The sequence below is a fragment of the Pituophis catenifer genome, unplaced genomic scaffold, assembly GCF_029215685.1.
Source record: "Pituophis catenifer annectens isolate HBS135680 unplaced genomic scaffold, rPitCat1.0.hap2 SCAF_2, whole genome shotgun sequence".
Taxonomy (NCBI): Eukaryota; Metazoa; Chordata; class Lepidosauria; order Squamata; family Colubridae; genus Pituophis; species Pituophis catenifer.
This window is the reverse complement of record NW_027256882.1, coordinates 226,473,569-226,493,977: the sequence shown is the minus strand read 5'-3', so window position 1 is coordinate 226,493,977 and position 20,409 is coordinate 226,473,569. Positions and strand designations below refer to the sequence as shown.

General features: G+C 35.7%; 1 protein-coding gene across 1 annotated transcript in view; it reads left to right on the top strand.

The window, feature by feature from the left end:
* Positions 1–20,409, top strand: part of DOCK8 (dedicator of cytokinesis 8) — a 94,938-nt gene that overhangs the window by 858 nt on the left and 73,671 nt on the right. The window contains exons 2-4 of the mRNA XM_070938629.1: positions 13,626–13,728; positions 18,180–18,355; positions 19,825–19,896. Of these exons, the coding sequence (XP_070794730.1) occupies positions 13,626–13,728; positions 18,180–18,355; positions 19,825–19,896 (351 nt within the window). The remainder of the gene's footprint in view (positions 1–13,625; positions 13,729–18,179; positions 18,356–19,824; positions 19,897–20,409) is intronic.

Genomic DNA, 20,409 nt, shown 5'->3' with positions numbered 1-20,409 from the left:
ACATGCAGTTTGTGGTTACAGTGTGTCATGTCTTATGGTTTGTGCAATTGCAGAGGAGACAGAAATTTAGTGCAGCCTTTTATTAAACACCACTAAATAGATTGACTTGCTGAATATGTGGTCACAAAAAAAATTAATAGTTCTGACATTTAGAACTGACCAGACTTTTAGCAAGTGTTAATTTCATGTGAGATATTTTTTTCCAAAAGGAATAATATATATACCTATACTTTTTGCTTTTGATTTTAGACTGCAACAATATTAGTGAATGAATTCATTTTATACCTCATTACATTTATTCAGTTTATTTTATAATGTGATTTTATACTTCAGTAAGTTCTTTCTGTTTCTTACAGAATTACATTTTAAATCATTATACATTTTGCTTTGCAAATACTACTGAGTTGTTGCAAATAGACAGGAGAGTTGCAGTTGTTAAACTGTAGTAATGATACTGATACATTATTATTTATCTGTATATTGCCAGACTTACAACTGAAATATCTCACAGGCTATTTTCTTTTAATCCAGTATGGTACTACAATATTTATTTTAATATTTCAAATCTAATATTATACTTCAGCTATAATCATTCAAATCCTTATGATATTTTAGATTGCACTATGCAGTGTTGTTTTTGGCCATCTGAAGTCGTGATATTACATATTGTGGATAAACAGTATTAGGTTTATTTACAGAGTGCAATATAGATAAAAGCCTGACTGATTTATTTCAACTTCAGATTCCTGTAATCTCATTAGATCACATGAAAGACAAGAACATATTTTGTAACTGCTGTTCATTTTAATTTTAAAATCCTTTCCCAAGATGAAGATAAATTAATTTTGAAAAAAAAAAAAAGACTACAAATTCTTGAATAATAAATTATTTTTCACTATAGAAAACAAAGTGAAACAGAAGATCTTACATTTTTGGACTGGAACTAGGGCAGTGTTGTTAGATCAAGAGGGAACATCAGAGTTGTCAGAGAAGGACCAAAACCTTACAAATAATAATAATAATAATAATAATAATAATAATATTAGTAGTAGTAATAGTAATGATAGTAATAATAGTAATAATAATAATTTTATTTCTATACGCCCTTCTCCCGAAGGACTCAGGGCGGTGTACAGCATATTTAAAAACACAAGACAAAACATCGATTAAAAATTTAAAATAATTAAATAAATTTGGCTCAATTTAAAACCCCACAAATTTAAAATACCCCAATTTAAAATTATTATGTTGATAGCCCAGCCTGGCGGAACAACAGGGTCTTCAGCAGGTTTACAACAGGTTTTTGAACCTTATGGTGTACGTTGCCTGTTGTAATTCTTCCTCTGCATTGCATTTAATTTTTAGAGTGTTTCCTTTATTTCTTTAAAAAGCAACCATACTTCATATCTAGGGTCACACTTGGAAGCCTTTCCAAGATGTTTCTCAGCATGTTATCCAAATCAGGTCCCTAAATTCATTATTTTCTTTACAAAATAGAACATAAAGCAAAGACTGTTCTGGGTTATAAACCATGGTATCTTTGGAGTAAAAACCAGGAAATGAATGCAAACAATTTCTGTTTGTTTTTGGGTTTTTTGTTTTTTTTTTTAGTTCAATTCATTCTTTCCACTTGTGGAAAGAGCCCAGCTCATGTGATGTGCAGGACCCAACCTACTGTCTGCAGAGAGTCATGGCAGTGGCTTTGAGCAAAATATTCAGAGGCTGTTACAAAAACAGAAAGGGCAGAAGCATTCCTTAAACCCAGGGAAAGAAGAAGGTTTTAGGAAGATGCTCAGGTTGGCTCCTTTCTGATATTGAGTTGTAAGATGAATGGGAGGAAAAACACAAACTTGAAAATTATATATGCTGATAAATTATATAAAATTATATATGCTGATAAAGAAATAAAGGGAGACTATATAGATCTATTTCAAGCTAGTTAGCTCTCAACCAGCCATATGCTTACTCGGATTCAAACTTGGGCTGCCTGCATATTAGGCAGTTGTATTAACCTCTGAGCCACAAGTTCTCCTTGCTTTGTCAGCTTGTACCAGGGGAGATTAAATGGGTTTTCTATCGAAGCAACCTGGTCTACCCAAATATGGGAAGGAGCATACTGCTTCCTTTCGCCTTTCAGCCCCAATCCAGGAGCCCTCATGACAAACTATTTTGTGTTAAATTTATATTTACTGACAAAAGAAATAAAAGGAGACTAGTATAGATCTATATCAAGCTATTTATCTCTCATCAGCTAGCCATACCCTTCTGGGATTCGAACCTAGGCTTGCTTGCATATTACGCAGATATATTAACCTCTAAGCCATATATATATATATATATATATATATATATATATATATATATATATATATATATGGCAGCCAACATAAGTACAAACCATGAATAGAACAACCCCCTCTACATAATGTAATCAATGGAGTTTAAATGCAACCAAATAGAATTTTATGTGTCACAAGCCCCATACCCACATGTATGTGACATCTGGAAAATGTATGTGACATCTGGAAAAAAAATTGTGACATTTGATATTCTCTTTAAGTATGGAAATAGCCATGCTGCTGTTTGATTTACCTGAAAAACTGGTTACTGAAAAGTCAAACTTAGTTAATCGTAAGTGAAGCTTTGAACAACAGAAACAGATGCAAATTTCTTTCTGCCTGTTTTTCAATTCACATTCTTCAGTTGGAAAGCTTTAGTTTCTGGTAGCTAAGGGATTAAAACAATAACCCTAAATATTTACTCCTTTTTGTGCTTAATCTCAGACATTTCCAACAATGGGTTGAAGTCTCCTTCTGTTGAAATGTCAAAACAGGGTTGAAAGAATGTATAACTAACTTCACAACCTGAAAAATCTGGCTATTGTAGGCTATCACCGCAGTGAAAAAATGCTGTTTTTCTGTTTGTATTATAGCTATGGAATACATGAATTGGGCTTATTCATTAAAAAAAAGTGTAAACAATACATGTGTACCCTTGTAATCAGATTTAGCATTTCCTTTTCCAACTATCTTTATATTGGAAAAAGTTACATTCTTATAAAAATACAATTTTAAAAGAAACGAATCAATTCATCACCAATCCTTAATTATGGCCTATAAGACAGAAAACATAACATACACAAAAATATATTACACACACAGACACACAAACATAATATTCTCCCATTATTATTTGTACAAACAACTCAAGGGAGTGAACATATTCAACACATCTTCCTCCTCCTATTTTCCCCACAAAAAATAACCCTTTGAGGTGGGTTGCGCTGAGAGAGAGTGAGTGGCCCAAAGTCACCCAGTTGGCTTTCATGCCTAAGGCAGAACTAGAACTCACAGTCTCCAAGTTTCTAGCCTGGTGCTTAACCACTAGGCCTCTCTCTCTCTCTCTCTCTCTCTCTCTCTCTCTCTCTCTCTCCTCTCTTTCCCCTAAAATATATAGAGATTAATAAAAGAGGCGTAAAATTAACAATAAATAATGCAAACAATAGTGATGATTACCAAATTTAAGAATAATCTTCCATCACATATGGATCAAATAGAACAAACATAGGTGTAGAATTGGGCAACCTGGAAAAATATGTCAAAATCCTGGTTGGATAGAAGTGATGGAATGAGCATCATTTTTTGTGCCAGGGTATTTCTTAGAGTAGAATAAATGAATGTCATTTTAGATTCCCGTAAGAGAGCAACAGATGTGGCTCAGGGACTTTATACAACCACCCCCACATTGTCATTAATGTAGAGGGGTATTTTTGTAATGCTCCCAGGGGACTGTGAAGGGTAAGCATCGAACCTGGCCAAGGTAAAGGCCTGGTGAATTGTCCATTTTTAGAACAAAGAAGATATAAGATGATGCCCATTTGAAAAAAAAAATCCAAATATGGGTCATTTGATAACAGATTTAGACTGGTTTGGAAGTACCAGTATCCCAGTTATAGAGTGATTCCTGGCATCTTTAAATCGTAATAGACAAAGGCTCTCCAAAGTGATACCTAAAGGCTGAGGTTTGCTATTATCTCTTGTTAGCCAAGTTGATTTAAAATGGCCTGTAACCCTCCATTCTTCTGGTCATTGAAGGAACAGCTGAAGCAAGATATTTTTTTTTAAATCTTCCTGCTAACAGCTGCTTCTCAGCTGTCTGGTTTTTTTCATAGGCATATCGAAAGAGAAGCACACTCTGACCTCACGTTCATAGGTTAATGCTTACTGGGATTTTATCATCTCCAGATATTGATGTGTTTATTTTATTTTGTATACTTTGGATTTTATTTTGCACCCTGACCATCTTTGTAAGCTATCTAAAGGATTACTTTAGGGTACACATTTTAAGGAAAATAAGGTGTAGAACTACATGTTAAAAATAAAAAAGAAATCCACACATTAGGAGCCCAAAAAGATTTAAGTAGGTTAAGTATTTGAAACTGCCTTTTTTTGGTATCCTGTTGATAAAAGACCAAATTCTACTATCTTGCCAATATACGTGTTTTAATAGAAGATTAAGTTTATTTCTTCCTTCTAAATTTTTACTCTATAAAGTTCATTAAAAGCAACAAGTTAGTTTGTTGTAAATTCTTGTTTGATTTAAAATCTAACAAGGTCAGCCTTTTCTTTTACCCACAGAGCAGTCGGCTTTTGTTTTACATCGTGCTCAGTGAGTCTACTGATAAATTCATGGCCATCCTGTTAGCATATGATAATATCAACTGTCAGTTGCTTTTTGGGGACCTGCAATGTTGCAATATTTTCAGGATCAGACTCAATAAAGATAATAGAAGTTATAGGTTTAAATATAATTCTCTTTAATCATAATAGGCATTCTATATTCGCTGAATATTCAAGATAGAAGCAAGGAAAATGGGGAGGATGGCTCCTTTTATATACAAGGGGCGGAGCCAGGAATGGGAGTGGTAAAATATGAATACATTAAAGCTCAAGTAATAAGTTAACCCCTGATGTTCCATATATACATTATTTACACATTAGAGAATAAGGCATTTACATCTGACAAATCCCCCTCTAAATGCCGGTTCGTTATACAACACCAGTTACATTCAGATTCAGGACAATATAATACATATAATTTAGAAGTTAAATATTTGTGTTGTTTAGAAGGTAAGGGTTTTGTTAATATGTCAGCTAATTGTTCAGAAGTATCACAATGTATTGCTTTGATGAATCCGTCTTGAGATAGTTGTCTCACGTGCTTAAATTTTATATCAATATGCCTGGACCTTTGTCCAATTGCATCGGATCTAGAAATTTCAATGGCCGCTTTATTATCTTCATGCATAATAAATGGTAAAGTAGGTTTCTTCCAAACATCTGTGATCAAATCATTGAACCATACAAGGTTATTTGCAGCTTTAGACAAGCAAACATATTCTGCTTCTGTGGTAGAGGTGGCTACCAGTTCTTGTTTACCAGTATACCAGTAAACTGGACAATCGTTCAATAGAAAAACATAACCAGAGGTACTCTTTCTGCATGATGTATCACCAGCCCAATCTGCATCAGCATAACAAGTAATTTTTGGTTCTTTGTCATTATTGGGTTCCAATATTAAACAAAAATCTAATGTACTTTTCAGATATCTTAAAATTCTTTTGACAGCTTCCCAATGATACAAGGTTGGTTTGCTAACATATCTTGACAATAAATTGAGAGGTAATGCAATATCTGGCCTAGTCCAATTAGATATATAAAGGAGTGAACCTATAACTGATCTGTAAAATGTGTTGTCTTTAAACTCAGGGGAAGATTCATCATTGTTTCTAAGAAAATCAGTTTGCATAGGTGTGTCACATGTTTTGGCATTATTTAAGTTACATTTGTTTAGGAGTTCAATGATTTTATCTTTTTGGGTAAGTTTGAATCCCCTTTTTGTTTTGTTAATTTGTACACCAAGGTATTTATTCACTCTACCTAGTGATTTCAATGAGAAGTGTTCGTTTAACTTATTTACAAAGATTTCCCTGCTCTCTTTATGCTTTCCAATATATAAAATATCATCCACATAAATTAATACAAATTCAATATGATCATTACTCTTTTTTACAAAGAAACAGTTATCAGCAGTGGTGGCGTTGAAATCCATGGTCTTTAGTACTTTTACCAAACAATCGTACCATCTTTTGCCAGATTGCTTCAATCCGTACAGACTCTTATTTAGTAACCAAATTTCGTTCTTATTAGTGTATTGACTGTGTGGTGCTCTTACATATATTTCCTTATCTAATTTTGCATGTAAGTATGCAGTCTGTATGTCATATTGAAACACGTCTAGATTGAGTGCAGATGCTACTACAAGAGCTGTTTTGACACTCTCTGTTCTCACTGTGGGTGAATATGTGTCAGTATAGTCTTCTGGATATTTTTGTGCATAACCTTGTGCAACTAGTCTGGCCTTGTATAAGGTATTACCTCCTTCTAAATTCTTAATTTTATAAATCCACCTGGTACCTATAATTGTTTTATCCTTAGGTGCGATCGCAGGTGTGAATACATTTAATCCTTGTAAACTTTTCATTTCTTTTTCCATAGCTAGTTCCCATTTTTCTCTTTCGTCACGGGGGAGTTTCAATACTTCCTCATATGTATTAGGTGTTATTTGTTCTCCATCCATATGCATAATATAATCTTTGTATTTATTTGGTATTTGGTTTCTATTATTTCTAATATTTCTTTCAGGTTTGCTATGGTTGTCATGCAAATATCTGGCTTCTTTTTTTGTTAATGTGTCTGTCTTTATTTTATGCTGACTATTTGTCCAAGTTTTGGTTTTGTTCTTACTTTTGTTAATATTTTGATTTTCTGTTGTTCCTTCCTCGCAAGATATATTATCTTTGCTTTTATTAGGAAAAATTTCATTAAGGTGCAACTTAGACCAATTGGCCTGCTCATGAAACACAGCTGTTCTGGATACTATAAATTTGTTATTATTATCGATGAATCTGTACCCTTTGGTTCCAGTTTCGTATCCCATGAATCTTAATCTCCTGGATACGTTTTCTCCCTTTCTCCTCAATTGTTTAGGTATGTGCACGTCTGCAGTAACTCCAAATATGTGCATGTGTGCTAATTTAGGTTTTCTATTGTACATCACCTCATATGGTGTCTTATTCACAATACTGGACCATGTTCTATTTTGAGTGTAATTTGAATAATGTAAGGCTTCTGACCAAAATTGTTTGCCTAAACCAGCATCCTCTAATGTGCATCTAATCATGGTTTGTAGTGTGGAGTTCTTTCTCTCTGCAATCCCATTTTGAAAGGCAGAAAATGGATTGGACGTGAAATGTAGCATCCCTCTATCCTTTAACCATTGGGAGAATTCTTTAGACATGAATTCACATCCCCTATCTGTCATAATTTGTTTTATTCTGATATTATGTTGTGTTTCTATGCGTTTGTAGAATTCCTTAAATTTCTGAAAGGTTTCATCCTTGTGCTTTAATGTGTAAACAAAACCATAGCGACTGTAATCATCCACTATTGTTAGGAAGTAACGTTTTCTATAGGTAATTGATGGAGTTAATGGACCAACTAAGTCCATATGTACCAAATCAAAAATATTGTTAGTTGATCTGTTAGATTTTTTTGGTCTAGGACTGGTTTTTAGTTTGGTGGATTTACATACTGAGCATTCTAAATAATTTTCACAATTTTTTATTCTTACACCTTCTGCGTGTTCAGTCATTTTTTGTACTACAGGAAAGCTTGCATGTCCTAACTTCCTATGTAAGATATGAGCACACTCATCATGAATTGGTTTACCTATTTTTGGTTTCTTCTCATTGTGTGTATTTTTGTTATCATGAGTTATTTTACATTCATCATTGTCACTGTTACTGACATTTTCATCATCTGCTTCAATACAATCTTCCATATTTGAATCAATGTTATGTAACCATCTTTCTTTGGTTATCAGATAGGGTAGACCCCCTTTTATCATCACAGTGCCTACATTTGTTTTGTTCTTTTCTATAGTTGCTTTCCCCTTTGAGAAAACTATATTGATGTCAGATTCTCTGCTTAGTTTTATAGCACTTAGTATGTTGTGAGGTATTTCTGGGATTAATAATACCCCCTCTATTTTCCCTAAACCAGGCAAGGTCACATTTCCTCTGCCTAATACTTGAACCTTTTCTTGATTAGCTACCTTTATCACAAACTTATCTTCTGTAAATGAAGATAATATACTTTTGTTATTAGTGGTGTGATTTGTTGCACCAGAATCAATAAGCCAATTATTGTTCTCATCTTGTTGTGTTTTGGTGCTGTCTTGTTTATTTAGCCCATTTAGTGACCCAGATTTTCTCTCTTTTGAATTTTCTCTACCCCCTCTACTTTCTCTGTAGTTTGGTGGACTTCTATATTTGTGTCTATCTGTGGAAGATTGTCTGTAATTGTATTTGCTCCTATATTCTGGCCTATGTCTCTCCCTTGGGACTTTGGGACAGTCTCTTCTACTGTGTTCCCTGGATCCACAATTGTGGCATCTAAAGGCTTCATTATATTTATCTTGAAAGACTACTTTCCTAAAAGATTTGTGTTCTGTTTGGTTACTGGAACGATTTTTTCTTGAATTGTCTTCTGCTATCAATTTGTTAGATAGACTTTCTATTGATAAATATCCCAAATTAATGGTATCTAAGTGTGACATAAAGTTATCCCATGATGGATCAAGTGAATTGATAATAACACTTTTCATAGTTTGATCTGAAATCACTTCCCCCCTCAATTGCAGCTCAGCTCTTATTTTGTTTAGATTTATCAAATGTTCACTTATAGAAACCCCTGGTTTCACTCTAGAAGAAAAGAAATCCTTAGACATTCTTGTGGTTGTGGCTACGCTATCGCTGTGAAATAGATTAAACATGCATTGAATTATTTCTGATACAGTTAGGTTTGGTTTGATGCTATGATACATTGCAGGAGACACGCTAGAAATTATTATGAAAAATGCTCTATGATGTAAACAGTCTATTTTTAAAGTCCAAGGTCTTCTTGGAGGACTAGTTATAAAGAATAGTAAATTTTCTTTCATAAAAATAACCTGAAGCTGTTGGTACCACTCTTGTAAATTAATGCCATCAACTCTAAGTTTTGGGAAGTCACTGGGTAAGTTCCCCACATTATTTTGTCCATTACTTACAACCTGAGGCAGTCCGTGGTCTCTCAAGTGCAGGAAATTACAGAACGGCATTGGGATGCTTGTAACGAGTCTGCGCGGTTCTCTGGCCAGTTCAAGTCTTTCGGGGCCGTCTACGTAGTTTTGCACATGCGCGTTGCTCATTTCTTCTTTGGCGCCGTTGTGGAAGGTTCTCTCCATTTCAGCTCTCTCGATCCGCTCCTCTTCAGATGAGTCGGTCTCTGGCTCGGTTTTTGGGGCTTTGGTGATGGCGGCGGTTCTTCTCTTTCTCTTGTGTGTGCTGGCACTCGATTCTGTCTGCGGTGTAGGACGGAATCGGCATGGCTCTCTGGGCTCGGGTGTCGTCGTTTTCGAAGTCAGGATGGGAGCGTGCAGGTCTTGAGTTGTCGGTTTGATTGCTTGCTTCTTCGTTGATGTCTTAGAAATTTTCAATCTTGGCCCAAAAGCAGCAAAAAGTGTTTTCATTGCTGACTCTACTTGAGACTTTGTTAAATCGTCTTCACTTTCTGATTTTGGTTCATCTGAAGAGTTTGAGACTTCTTTTTCACTTTCTTCGTCTGATAGCGTTTTTCGCGCCAGAAATTTTGAACTGAGCGTTTTGATTGGCTCTGCTTCACTCTCTTTTGAAGTTCGTTGAAACCAAGATGGCTGCCGTTCAAAATTTCGCGCGGGGTCACATCTTTTCTTTTCTACAACTATTTTCTCAGTAGTCATTTCACTCACAGTTTTTTGATCTTTGGGTTTTTCTTTAATGATGTTTTTCTCTCTCGCTGCTCCGCTGTTCCTCAGCATCTCCTGGAGGTCCGCGATGAGGCTTTCATCATTCTTTTGGCTTTTTAGTATTTTTAATATTTCTGACCTGAGTTCGTTATTTTCTATCTCGATTTCTTCCTGGTCGTTATTTTCACTCATCAGTTCTTCTTCTTCAGTGGTGTATTCTTCGGATTCTCTCGAAATCGCATTAGTGGATTCGTTGATCATCTCTTGATCAGTTTCTATTTCTTTGCTGTAGGCCCTGGTGTTGGGCCTATCTTTCTTGGACATTTTTAATTACTTATTGAGTCAATTAACCATCCTCTGCTACCAGCTTGTTGCAATATTTTCAGGATCAGACTCAATAAAGATAATAGAAGTTATAGGTTTAAATATAATTCTCTTTAATCATAATAGGCATTCTATATTCGCTGAATATTCAAGATAGAAGCAAGGAAAATGGGGAGGATGGCTCCTTTTATATACAAGGGGCGGAGCCAGGAATGGGAGTGGTAAAATATGAATACATTAAAGCTCAAGTAATAAGTTAACCCCTGATGTTCCATATATACATTATTTACACATTAGAGAATAAGGCATTTACATCTGACATGCAAAATATGATATGGATTTGTAAATTCTGAGTGAAGAATGTTCAACTAGAGTAAGCTGAGCATTTGTGGTCATTAGCAGGCTTTCCTGTTTAGTGGCTTCCAGAAGTTTGTGTCTGAGTGACTTGACTTGTAGCAACCCTGGCAGATTGTGACATGTTTACTTCCTATTGCTGATTTCCACTTTTGAACAAAATCTTAAAACAGTAGAAAAAAATTTGCGGAGTCTCAAGAGTTGGCTCTGACTGTATATGAAGTTAATAAAATCTTATTTCTCACCAAGCTGTGCATATTATTTATTTATTAAATTTATATACCACCCACCTCCCTGATTAGGTGACTCTGGGCGGAATCTTATTTTATATCTAACTTGGAATACTTATCCGCTAAACAGAAACACTGCAAGAAAGAGAAAGATGAAGGGTATTTGCTTAGTCGGAGCTCCTTTATGCAATAAAATGAACATTTTGGAGAGAGAATGATATAAGAGTTTACAGAGAAAGATGTATGTATTTTCTGTGACTAATCAGATCCCATTGTTGTCAGACTTTTGTTTGGAGTAATTCTGTATGTCACACGGCACATTATTGTGATTGATGAACTAGAAAAATAAACCAGAGTTCATTCTCATTCTCAGAATTCTTGCTTGATCCTCCTTTGGCCAGTTTACTTAAACAACTTTCTGTTCTGTGACAGCCACTAGAGGGTGCTCATCTTCTGCAGAGCAAACATTTAAGCTACCAAGATGCTTAAGCTAAATTTGACTTTGTACCAGAGCCAGCTTGTCTTCTTGACAAGCGTCTTTTTTTCTGTGTTGTGTCTTTTAACTTGAACATTTAACTCCTCCTTTCATGTGTTTCTAACATTTTCTTAGCATTTTGAATTTTCCCAATTTTGTCTCACATTTTCCTATAGATTATTGTCATATAAATATTTTGGCGAGGGCTTTATGGTGCCAGCCTTTCTGGCTGCCAGCCAACAAGGTAGCTGGCTGCCTGGCTCCCTGCCACAGTCCAGAGTTCTGCAAACTCAGAACTTTTTTTTAGAAGCAAACAAACAAATGACAAATCCAAGGGAAAAGGGGAGAGACGGAGGGAGGTGGAATCCAGAGGTCAAAGCACGGCACCAGAGCTGAGACTTTGAAAAGTTATTCTCAGCGTTTTCTCTCGGGGAGGATGGCCAATAAAGAAGCTGCACTGAGCCACCACCCAAATGCATGGCTAAGGTACATTACTTGCTGGAGTCTCCTCTCCTGCCAGCCTGTTTCTTGGATGATCCGTCTGATCTGCTCTCTGTGGTTGTATCTTTAATGCAGGCCTCTGTTTAGGACTGGATGGGGTGAATCATAGAGTCTAAGGGCTGCCTGTGGATGCAGGTGGGGAATCCTGGGTTTTTCCCTCAACCAGAGGGGAGTCATTAGCTTCAACATTGCTGGAATCTGCCCCTTCAGTACTATTATCCCTAGAAGCCCCAAGCTGCTGCTGCTGCACCTCCTCTTCCTCCTCCTGGGCTGTAACAGGATTGATTTATGGCCAATCTGTCACCATTTCAAGAGTAGTTTCTGGGGCTACATTAATCACAAACATGATTTACTGGCCGGAAGAAAAAAAAAGGGGGGGGAAACAGCTGCAGCAGAGAGAAGAACCGCAACAAAGTACGGTTGACAGGTTATGTTATGTTCTGTATTTGAGATGCCAGTTTAATGTGGTAAGATGCAAGACTAAGAAACAGGCACTCTGTGGGCCTAAAACTATTTTTATTAGAAGGGCTATCGCGACTGAATCTTGAAAATCTGAACGTGCTTCCTTTCTTCACGAATATTGGAGGTTTCTCTGAGGTGTTTTCACAAATCTCTGTTTTGGTAATGGCTCATGCCACGTTTCTCTGGTTGTTGCCATGGTAACAAATCTTCCTTCTGTTTGTCAAAGCCATCTTCTGGGCTACAGGTAGTGCTTGATTTACAACCATTCGTTTAGTCACAGTTTGAAGTTACAATTGTTGTAGCACAACAGCACTTTTTACAACTGGAAAAAGTGACACAACTGTTTTTCACCCTTATGAGCGTTGCAGCATCTCCATGGTTACGTGATCAAAATTTGGGTGCTTGGCAACCGGCATGTATTTATGACAGTTGCTCTGTCTCAGGGTCATGTGATCACCATCTCTAACCTTCCCAGCTGGCTTCCAACAAGCAAAGTCAATGTGGGAAGTCAGATTCACTTAGTGACCACATGATTGTCTTAACAACTATGGCAAAAAAAGATTGTAAAATGGGGCATGACTCATTTAACAACTGCCTTGCTTAGTAATGGAAATTTTGCACTCAATTGTGAATAATTACCCATACCACAGCCCTGTATTCCTCTAGAACAGTGTTTCTTAAACATTTTTCTCTCAAGACCTTTGCCTATAAAAATTATGGAGGACCCCAAAATAGCCTTTGGGTGATATCTATTGACAATCATTAAAAAATGAAAGTGACATATACATAGAACATTCATTTATTGCATCATGTAAAAATAATATTAAACCCATTAGATATTGACATAACTAAAATATTTCTCAAGAAAAACATGTACTTTAAATAAAAAATTAATGAGAAGAGTGACATTGTTTTAAACTTTTGCAAATATCATCAGTATCTGGCTTAATAAAAGATAAAAATAGGAACTTGCCCTCTTTAAATAGCAAGTTCTTTAAGGTAAGAGTTTTTTGAATGTTTAGAACAGTGATTTTCTACCTCTACAATGTTAAAAGATATGAATTTCAACTCCCAGAATTCTCTAGCCAGTGCTGAGTAGGGAATTCTGGGAGTTGATGTCTGCACTTCCTTATATGGTTGAGGTTGTATCGCCCATAAAACTAGGCACCTGAGTTGGTGTGGAGCTCTGGAAAGAACCTAGTCCCTGAATTTGACAGAAAAACACTCTCAAACAAAGAGAGTGCATCCATTACTTTTCTATTAATGGTAAAAATGCTAACCGGATAACGGGCAACAGTTTGATTATGTGAAATGTGTTCAAATATTAAGAAAATATGCTCAGTTTAATGTAACAGGTATAACCAATTCTGTTGTCTTTTTTTATATTGAAGGCATTCCTCAGCAGAAATAAGACGACAGTTTGTGCATCAACCATCCTTTGGACCCATCTGTCAGCGAAGTAATAGTACACCTGGTTTTTCTTCCATTAATCTGGTGAGTGTAAAAACTTACTTTTTAAATATTTTTTTAATCCCACCTTTATTTTTTCATAAATAACTCGAAGTGGCAAATGTATCTAATACTCCTTCCTCCTACTTTCTCCAGAACAACAACTCTCTGTGGTAAATTTGACTGAAAGCAAATGACTGACCCAAAGTCACTCAGGTGGCTTTCATGGTTAAGACAGAACTAGCACTCAGAATCTCCTGGTTCCCAAGTCACTACACTAAACTGATCCTTATTAATGTGCTTCATTTATCCCAGTTAACTTGAGCAAGGACACTATATCTATCAGATAGGATCAGGGGAAGGAAAGTTAGAATAGTGTTCAAGAAAAGGATTATGCCTCTCATGATTCAACTGTGAATTCCCCTTTATTATAATTTTAATGACCTTTAGAGTGTCAACTCGCGAAGCTTTCCTTACCTGCTCCCAAGTTGCCATAGACAGGGGGATGGGAAATTGCACCTCACAACTGCACTGAGGAATTCACACTTCAGTCGAAACAAAACACATCCTAGCCAGCCGAAGTCAAGGCCATCTCCACGGAGACCCTCAATGGTCAGAGGGAATGACCGCAAAATTGCTTCCTTGGGGAATGTGACTGGTGACATACCTGGGGGGGAGGGGCAACAGGGGCAGAAGCAAGACGCGAACTGGGTGAAGTCAGAGCTGGCTTCCCTTGGGTCGTGCCTACCTAATAAACAACTGGATTTTTTTTTGCAAAATGGCTTGAGGTTCCTGATTTTATTAGGACATTGGTCATAACCCTGACATAGAGTTTATGATTATTAGGTGCCCTGGCAGACATTGGCTCCAATAAATTTATACACATATAAGTAAGTGGAAATTTGCTCATACATTGAAGAGAAATCAAGAGGGCTAGAGAGTGATTTCTGCCTAATTAGAAAAAAATTGACATCTAATCTGAATTGAAAGACAACAGGTTAGTCTTATTAATATAAAACTATAATAACTATGAAGTTGTATGGGGACAATGCTTTCTTAATGATGGAGAACCACAAATTCAGAAAGCAGTCTGTTCCATTGTTTAATAATTCTCACAGTCAAGAAATTCCTTGTTAATTCAAGTTTGGATCTCACTGTAAAGCTTCCACTAATTGGTTCTTGTTTTACCTTCAGGGAGAATAAATGTACTTTTCTGTATTCTATCATGTATTCTATCATGTATCAGAAGATTGCTGTCATGTTTTCCTTATTCTTTGCTTCTTTTAGCTAAAAATACCAGGTACCTTTAACCAGTCATTGCAGAATTTAGCTTCCAAACCATTGTTGTCATTCTTCCCTTCATTATTTCCAGTTCCCCAGCATCTTTTGTGTCATGACAAAAACTGGACACAGTATTCCACATGTGGTCCTATCAGTGAAACATAGAGCAGTATTATCACTTCCTGTGGTCTTGATCCTGTACTCTGTTGATGTATTTATTTACACAAATTTATATGCCGCCCTTCTCCCTAAGGACTCAGGGCGGCGAACACATGTTAAAAACATACAATAATAAAAGAAAACGTAATTAAAATCAATTTAAAACAGCGACAATAAATAATAAAACCCAGGAATCAGAATCAACCCATTTGTAGAAACAGCCAAGTCTTTAGGTTTCGATGGAAGGAGCAGAGGTCAGGCGCCGTCCGAAGCTCGATGGGTAACTCATTCCAGAGGGCAGGAGCGCCCACAGAGAACGCTCTACCCCTGGACGTCGCCAACCGACATTGTCTGGTCGACGGTACCCTGAGGAGGGCAGCCCTGTGTGAGCGGACAGGACAGTGGGAGGCAGGTAGGAGATGGTCCTGCAAATACCCCGGACCTAAACCATGTAGGGCTTTAAAGATAAGTACCAGCACTTGAAGTGGATCCGGAGGACCACTTCTGGTAGCCAGTGCAGTGATGTAACCCCAAATTGCATTCGCTTTTTGGCAGCTTCTGCATATTGTTGGCTTATCTTTAATCTGTAGTCTACCAAGACCCCCAAACTCTAACAAGTACTGTTATTAAACCAGTATTAGGATTATTAGCAAACTTCCCCAGCTTTAGTCATACATAAATATTATATGCATACCTTTTGTTCTCTCATTTAAATCATTTAATGGGATGTTGAACAGTATTGGGCTCAGGAAAGAACCTTGCAGTATCCCACTGCATGTGCTGCTCCATGGGGATATAGATGGCCAAGGATCATGTGTTGGCTGTGGTGTTCAGCCACCTGTGAATCCATCTGATTTCGTTATGATGTTCTGCTGAAAGTTTGTGTTATGGGATTCTGCGGAACTATGCTATTAAAAAATAGTCCCATACAATTTCTTATTTCTTAATTGATTCAAATCTTGAAACACAGCACCATCTTTCACAATTAATATTGTAAAATGTCTGTGTGGACATTTAACACATGAATATTATGAAATAAATGTATCTTAAGACAACATTATAAAGGAGTTTTCAAGTTCTGCTGCTTTTATCAAAATGACAAAAGCCTTATCACACCACCAAACTGCAAACTCTGTTCCTTTTGTAGCCTATTTTGTGAATATTACAATGCTCTATAAAAGGATGAGAGAAAGCCTGTTTTTGTCATTTGTACGATCTTTCTGAAGACACCACTGATTACAAATGTTACTATTAAGAGACAATATTTCCTTTCTTAATTTTAATATCTGCTAGAGTGAATGGAATTTTGCAGAACTTTGTTGAACTAATATTAAATTTATCCTCAGATCTTTTAACTGTATTTTAATAAGAATAAACAGGTTATTAGGAACCCACAGTTCTGAAGACTGAAACAGTAAATATATATTTCCTGTTTCTTGAAGACATCTAATTCACTTCCTCAACTTGAGCAGCTGTCGGTTTAACTTTCTTGGAGATTCATTGGATGATAAAAAGTGTGTATTTTTTTCTCAAAAGGCTTTCTGCCAAGTTGCTTACTTTTTGTTTCATCTAGCCACCATTTTGATTGCATCATACTGCTAATTTTACTGCACTAAAAAGGTACGTTAATTGTTTCTCTGTAGGTTGCTTTTTATAGATAGACCACTTAATTGCTGCTTTTTACTAATGGTTTTTATCTTCCTGTAACAATTCTTTTCCCTACATATTTGTCACCTCTCAATAATTCCTGGTTGGTCTGGGCATGTGCTATGTATACGAGCTTTGGGGATGCATTATTTATTTAACAAATAAATCTGCTGTTGTCTATAGTTAGCTAACATGTATATTTAAATATATATATTAATTTTTATAATTTTTAGTTTAATCTGCTAAATGCACATTAAAAATTACAATGGGGATAAACGTAGTTTAGAAGACAATCCCAGTCTCAAGAAATTATGACAGAAAAAAAGGTTATTTATACCTCAAAAAATTCTGTATGTTAATTTTAACTGTACCCGGCTTCCTTGCTTTAACGGCTAGCATGGCTGAATAGAGTTCAAGGGTTTAACATATGAATCATTAGACTTCATGTTCTATTAAGTCAGGTGGAGATTCTTTACTGTCTGAAGATCCTGATTTTTCTAAGTTCTCATTTGTACAAAAAGCTGATACTTTCAACTGCAAAGTCTTATAAAGAGTACCATTTTTTATTGTAAGCCATCCGGAGTCACTTATGTGAAATGGGCAATATAAAAATGTGATGAATTAAAAAACATATAAATAAAATAAAACAGAAGAACAATGCTAGTTTACTCGTAGTCTTCCTTGTGGCAAGAATGTTTGTATGTCTCTCAAATTTGGTAGCTTGTTGATCATACATATTCTCTTTTAACTTTTATATTAGTTCATTCTTCATCCTAAAAAATTTGAGTATGATCAACAGTAGATAAGAGACATGTTTATGAGAAATAAAAATAAAACACTTTTTCAGAAAAAAAAAATGGTAGCTTGTGACATTATCTTTCTTTGTGACCACATTCACAATAAGGTAAAGTGACTTCCTCTTCCATTCGCATGTTGCCGTTTGACTTAGTTATGTAGCATATGGCACTTCCCTAATGAAACTAGTTATTTGTTTTTAATTATGAATTAAATTTCATAGATTTAAAGAAAAATTAAGCCATTAAATATAGATTGAGCTAAATCTTCAGCAGGAAACTGCTTATATAATTTTGTCTGACATTACTAAAGAAAGAAAAGAGGTAGAAGAAAAGGAAATATACGTTATTTGTCTAACAATTTCTTGTTATTTAACCTACTTTCTAATAAGGTTCAAGTAGCCTGATTTTTTAAAACTATAGGCTTAACAGTAATGGTTAAGTGTAAGAATGTATGTGTGATTTATACCCTTTGTTCTTGATCCATAAAATGAGCTTTTTAGGGTGTTAGTGCATTTGAGGTTAATATTTAATGGAAACTCAGAAATATGTTTTATAGTCCTAAAAAAGGCATTTTTCTTTCTTTTCTTTCTTTTTCTTTTTTGTACTATTTAGCCTCAGTTTTATGATGCTGTAGAACCAGTGGATTTCGAAGGTCTCTTAATGATGCAGCTGAATAACCTAGATTCAGATCTCCTGCAAGAATTGGGTGATTTTCCTGAAGATGATTTGGAGGTGGTTTATGCTGCAAAGGAGCATAGAACCTTGGAACCATCATTACCAGAAGAACGGTGAGCAAACTTTTTTAAGCAAGTAACTGAAACCTGTTTTTAATGTTCTCATGCTTTGGGGGGTTTTTTTTGAACCAGAAGTATTTCTCATCAATATATTCTGGTTATCCAGTGGTCTGACTGGAGTTTCAGATATTCCCAGTTTAAAATATGGAGCCAGAACAAACCATTTTGACCTTAAATTTTGATTTACCTTAGGGTTTGCCCATCATTCCTATTGTCACAAGCTCCTCTGATTTCTTTTTGTTTTTCTTAACTGTATCTAGTGGCAAGCTAATGGCAGTACACTAGCAATATTATTTTTTCTGTCTTCACCATATGAACTATTCTCTTTTTCAGTCCCTATACCTCTTTTTCTCACAAGCAACAAATACCTATAAGAGCTTATCTTATAAGGATACAAGCTATTGAAAGAGAAGGAGAGATTATATTGGGACTATATTGAATGGAAAAAGTTACTTCTCTTTCCCTTTATGTTCCAAAGAAAACTGTTTCCCTTCTGACCCAGGTGATAGTTAGCACATATAATTGGACCCCAGTCTGTGGTGATTGACGGTTTTATCACCCGTGAGTATAATCCAAGGTCTACTGCTGCACAACTGCAACTCAGTGGTCAGGGACACAGTCTTCACATAGAAAAAAAAATGTAATAAATCTAAAGTTTCCAGAACAAGACAAAGATGGAAATTGAGTCTTATGTCTAAAAAGGATATTGGCTAGCATATGGTATAGTGTGCCCAGGAATTTTTTTTTAAGAAGACTGAACATTGAATTCACTGTTATATGCAACTTTTGCTGGAATTTCTTTCACTGTGGCTTCTTAGCTTTTGTGCAATTAAAATCCTTCTTTGAAATTTTTGGATTGTAGTATACCTATTTAATTGGTTCCAGTGTAGCATACCAGGGAGAAGCCCAACATTCTCAAACATTAGAACATTTTAATTTTCATTAAAGCATTTTTTCTCTCTGAAGTATTTTCTATTAATAGATCTGGAGATCTGAGGACTGAACATTTTCATAAAAAGCATGTGCTGTATCAATGAATTGCATCTTTTTCCTTGGATGAAATAAACAAAGGGATTATGTTATCGGTGTTACCAGAATCCCTTTCTGGTAACTGCTGAACTGTGTTTTAGCAGACCAGTGCTTCCCTAGTGCCTTTCTTTGATATTTGTTTCATTATTTACACATTGTGTGGTTTGTACTTTAAAATATAGTCTATATTTCGTAATGCTATCAGTGTCCTTTAATTTTTAAGATTTTATAAATGATATTTTATTATTAATAACATGTTGAATAAGATGTTCAGAATTTTAACTTGAAAACTGGATTTGGAGACGACAAAAGTGGCTTCATAAATAACATTTTTTTTTATTACATGAGAAGAATAGCCATGTTGCTGTTATTATATTGACTAACTTTATGTACAATCACTGATTATGCATAGAAATATTTTTGCTTCTCCCTAGGACTGAATTGGATTTACATGTCCGGGACTGTGTTCAGACTTATATTCGTGATTGGCTGATTGTGAATCGAAAGTAAGTCCTTCATTTATAACTCAATAATTACCCAGGGAAAAGTTGAAATCTACTGTTTTGATTAATTATCTAATTACCCAAGAAGTAAGTGGTAATTACTCTCATTAGGTTTACTAAATGGATCGAGTTCAGAAAAATATTACTGGCACTGATAATGGTCTGCTACAGTTGGATTGGGGCATCAATCATGCAGTATTAGGATCCAACCAAAAATAATCATTTATTGTTGACAGGAGAAGGAAACAATAATGGCTGTACTCTTACATTTGTCTAAATGCAGCAGCATTTTCCAGATGAGAGTTGAGCATATTTGGTGCTTCAGCAAACCTTCATCTGGAAGTACTCTGCATCATTAAAAAGTGACAGGAAAAATCTCAAGTGCAGCCATATCAGTGACCATTCTATTTTGCCGTACAAAACAAAAGGCTCATTGGCACTTGCCTTTTGGCTTGAAGAAGTATCACTGATATATTGGAGAAGAGTAGAGTAGTAAAAATAGGTTAGACCCAAAGT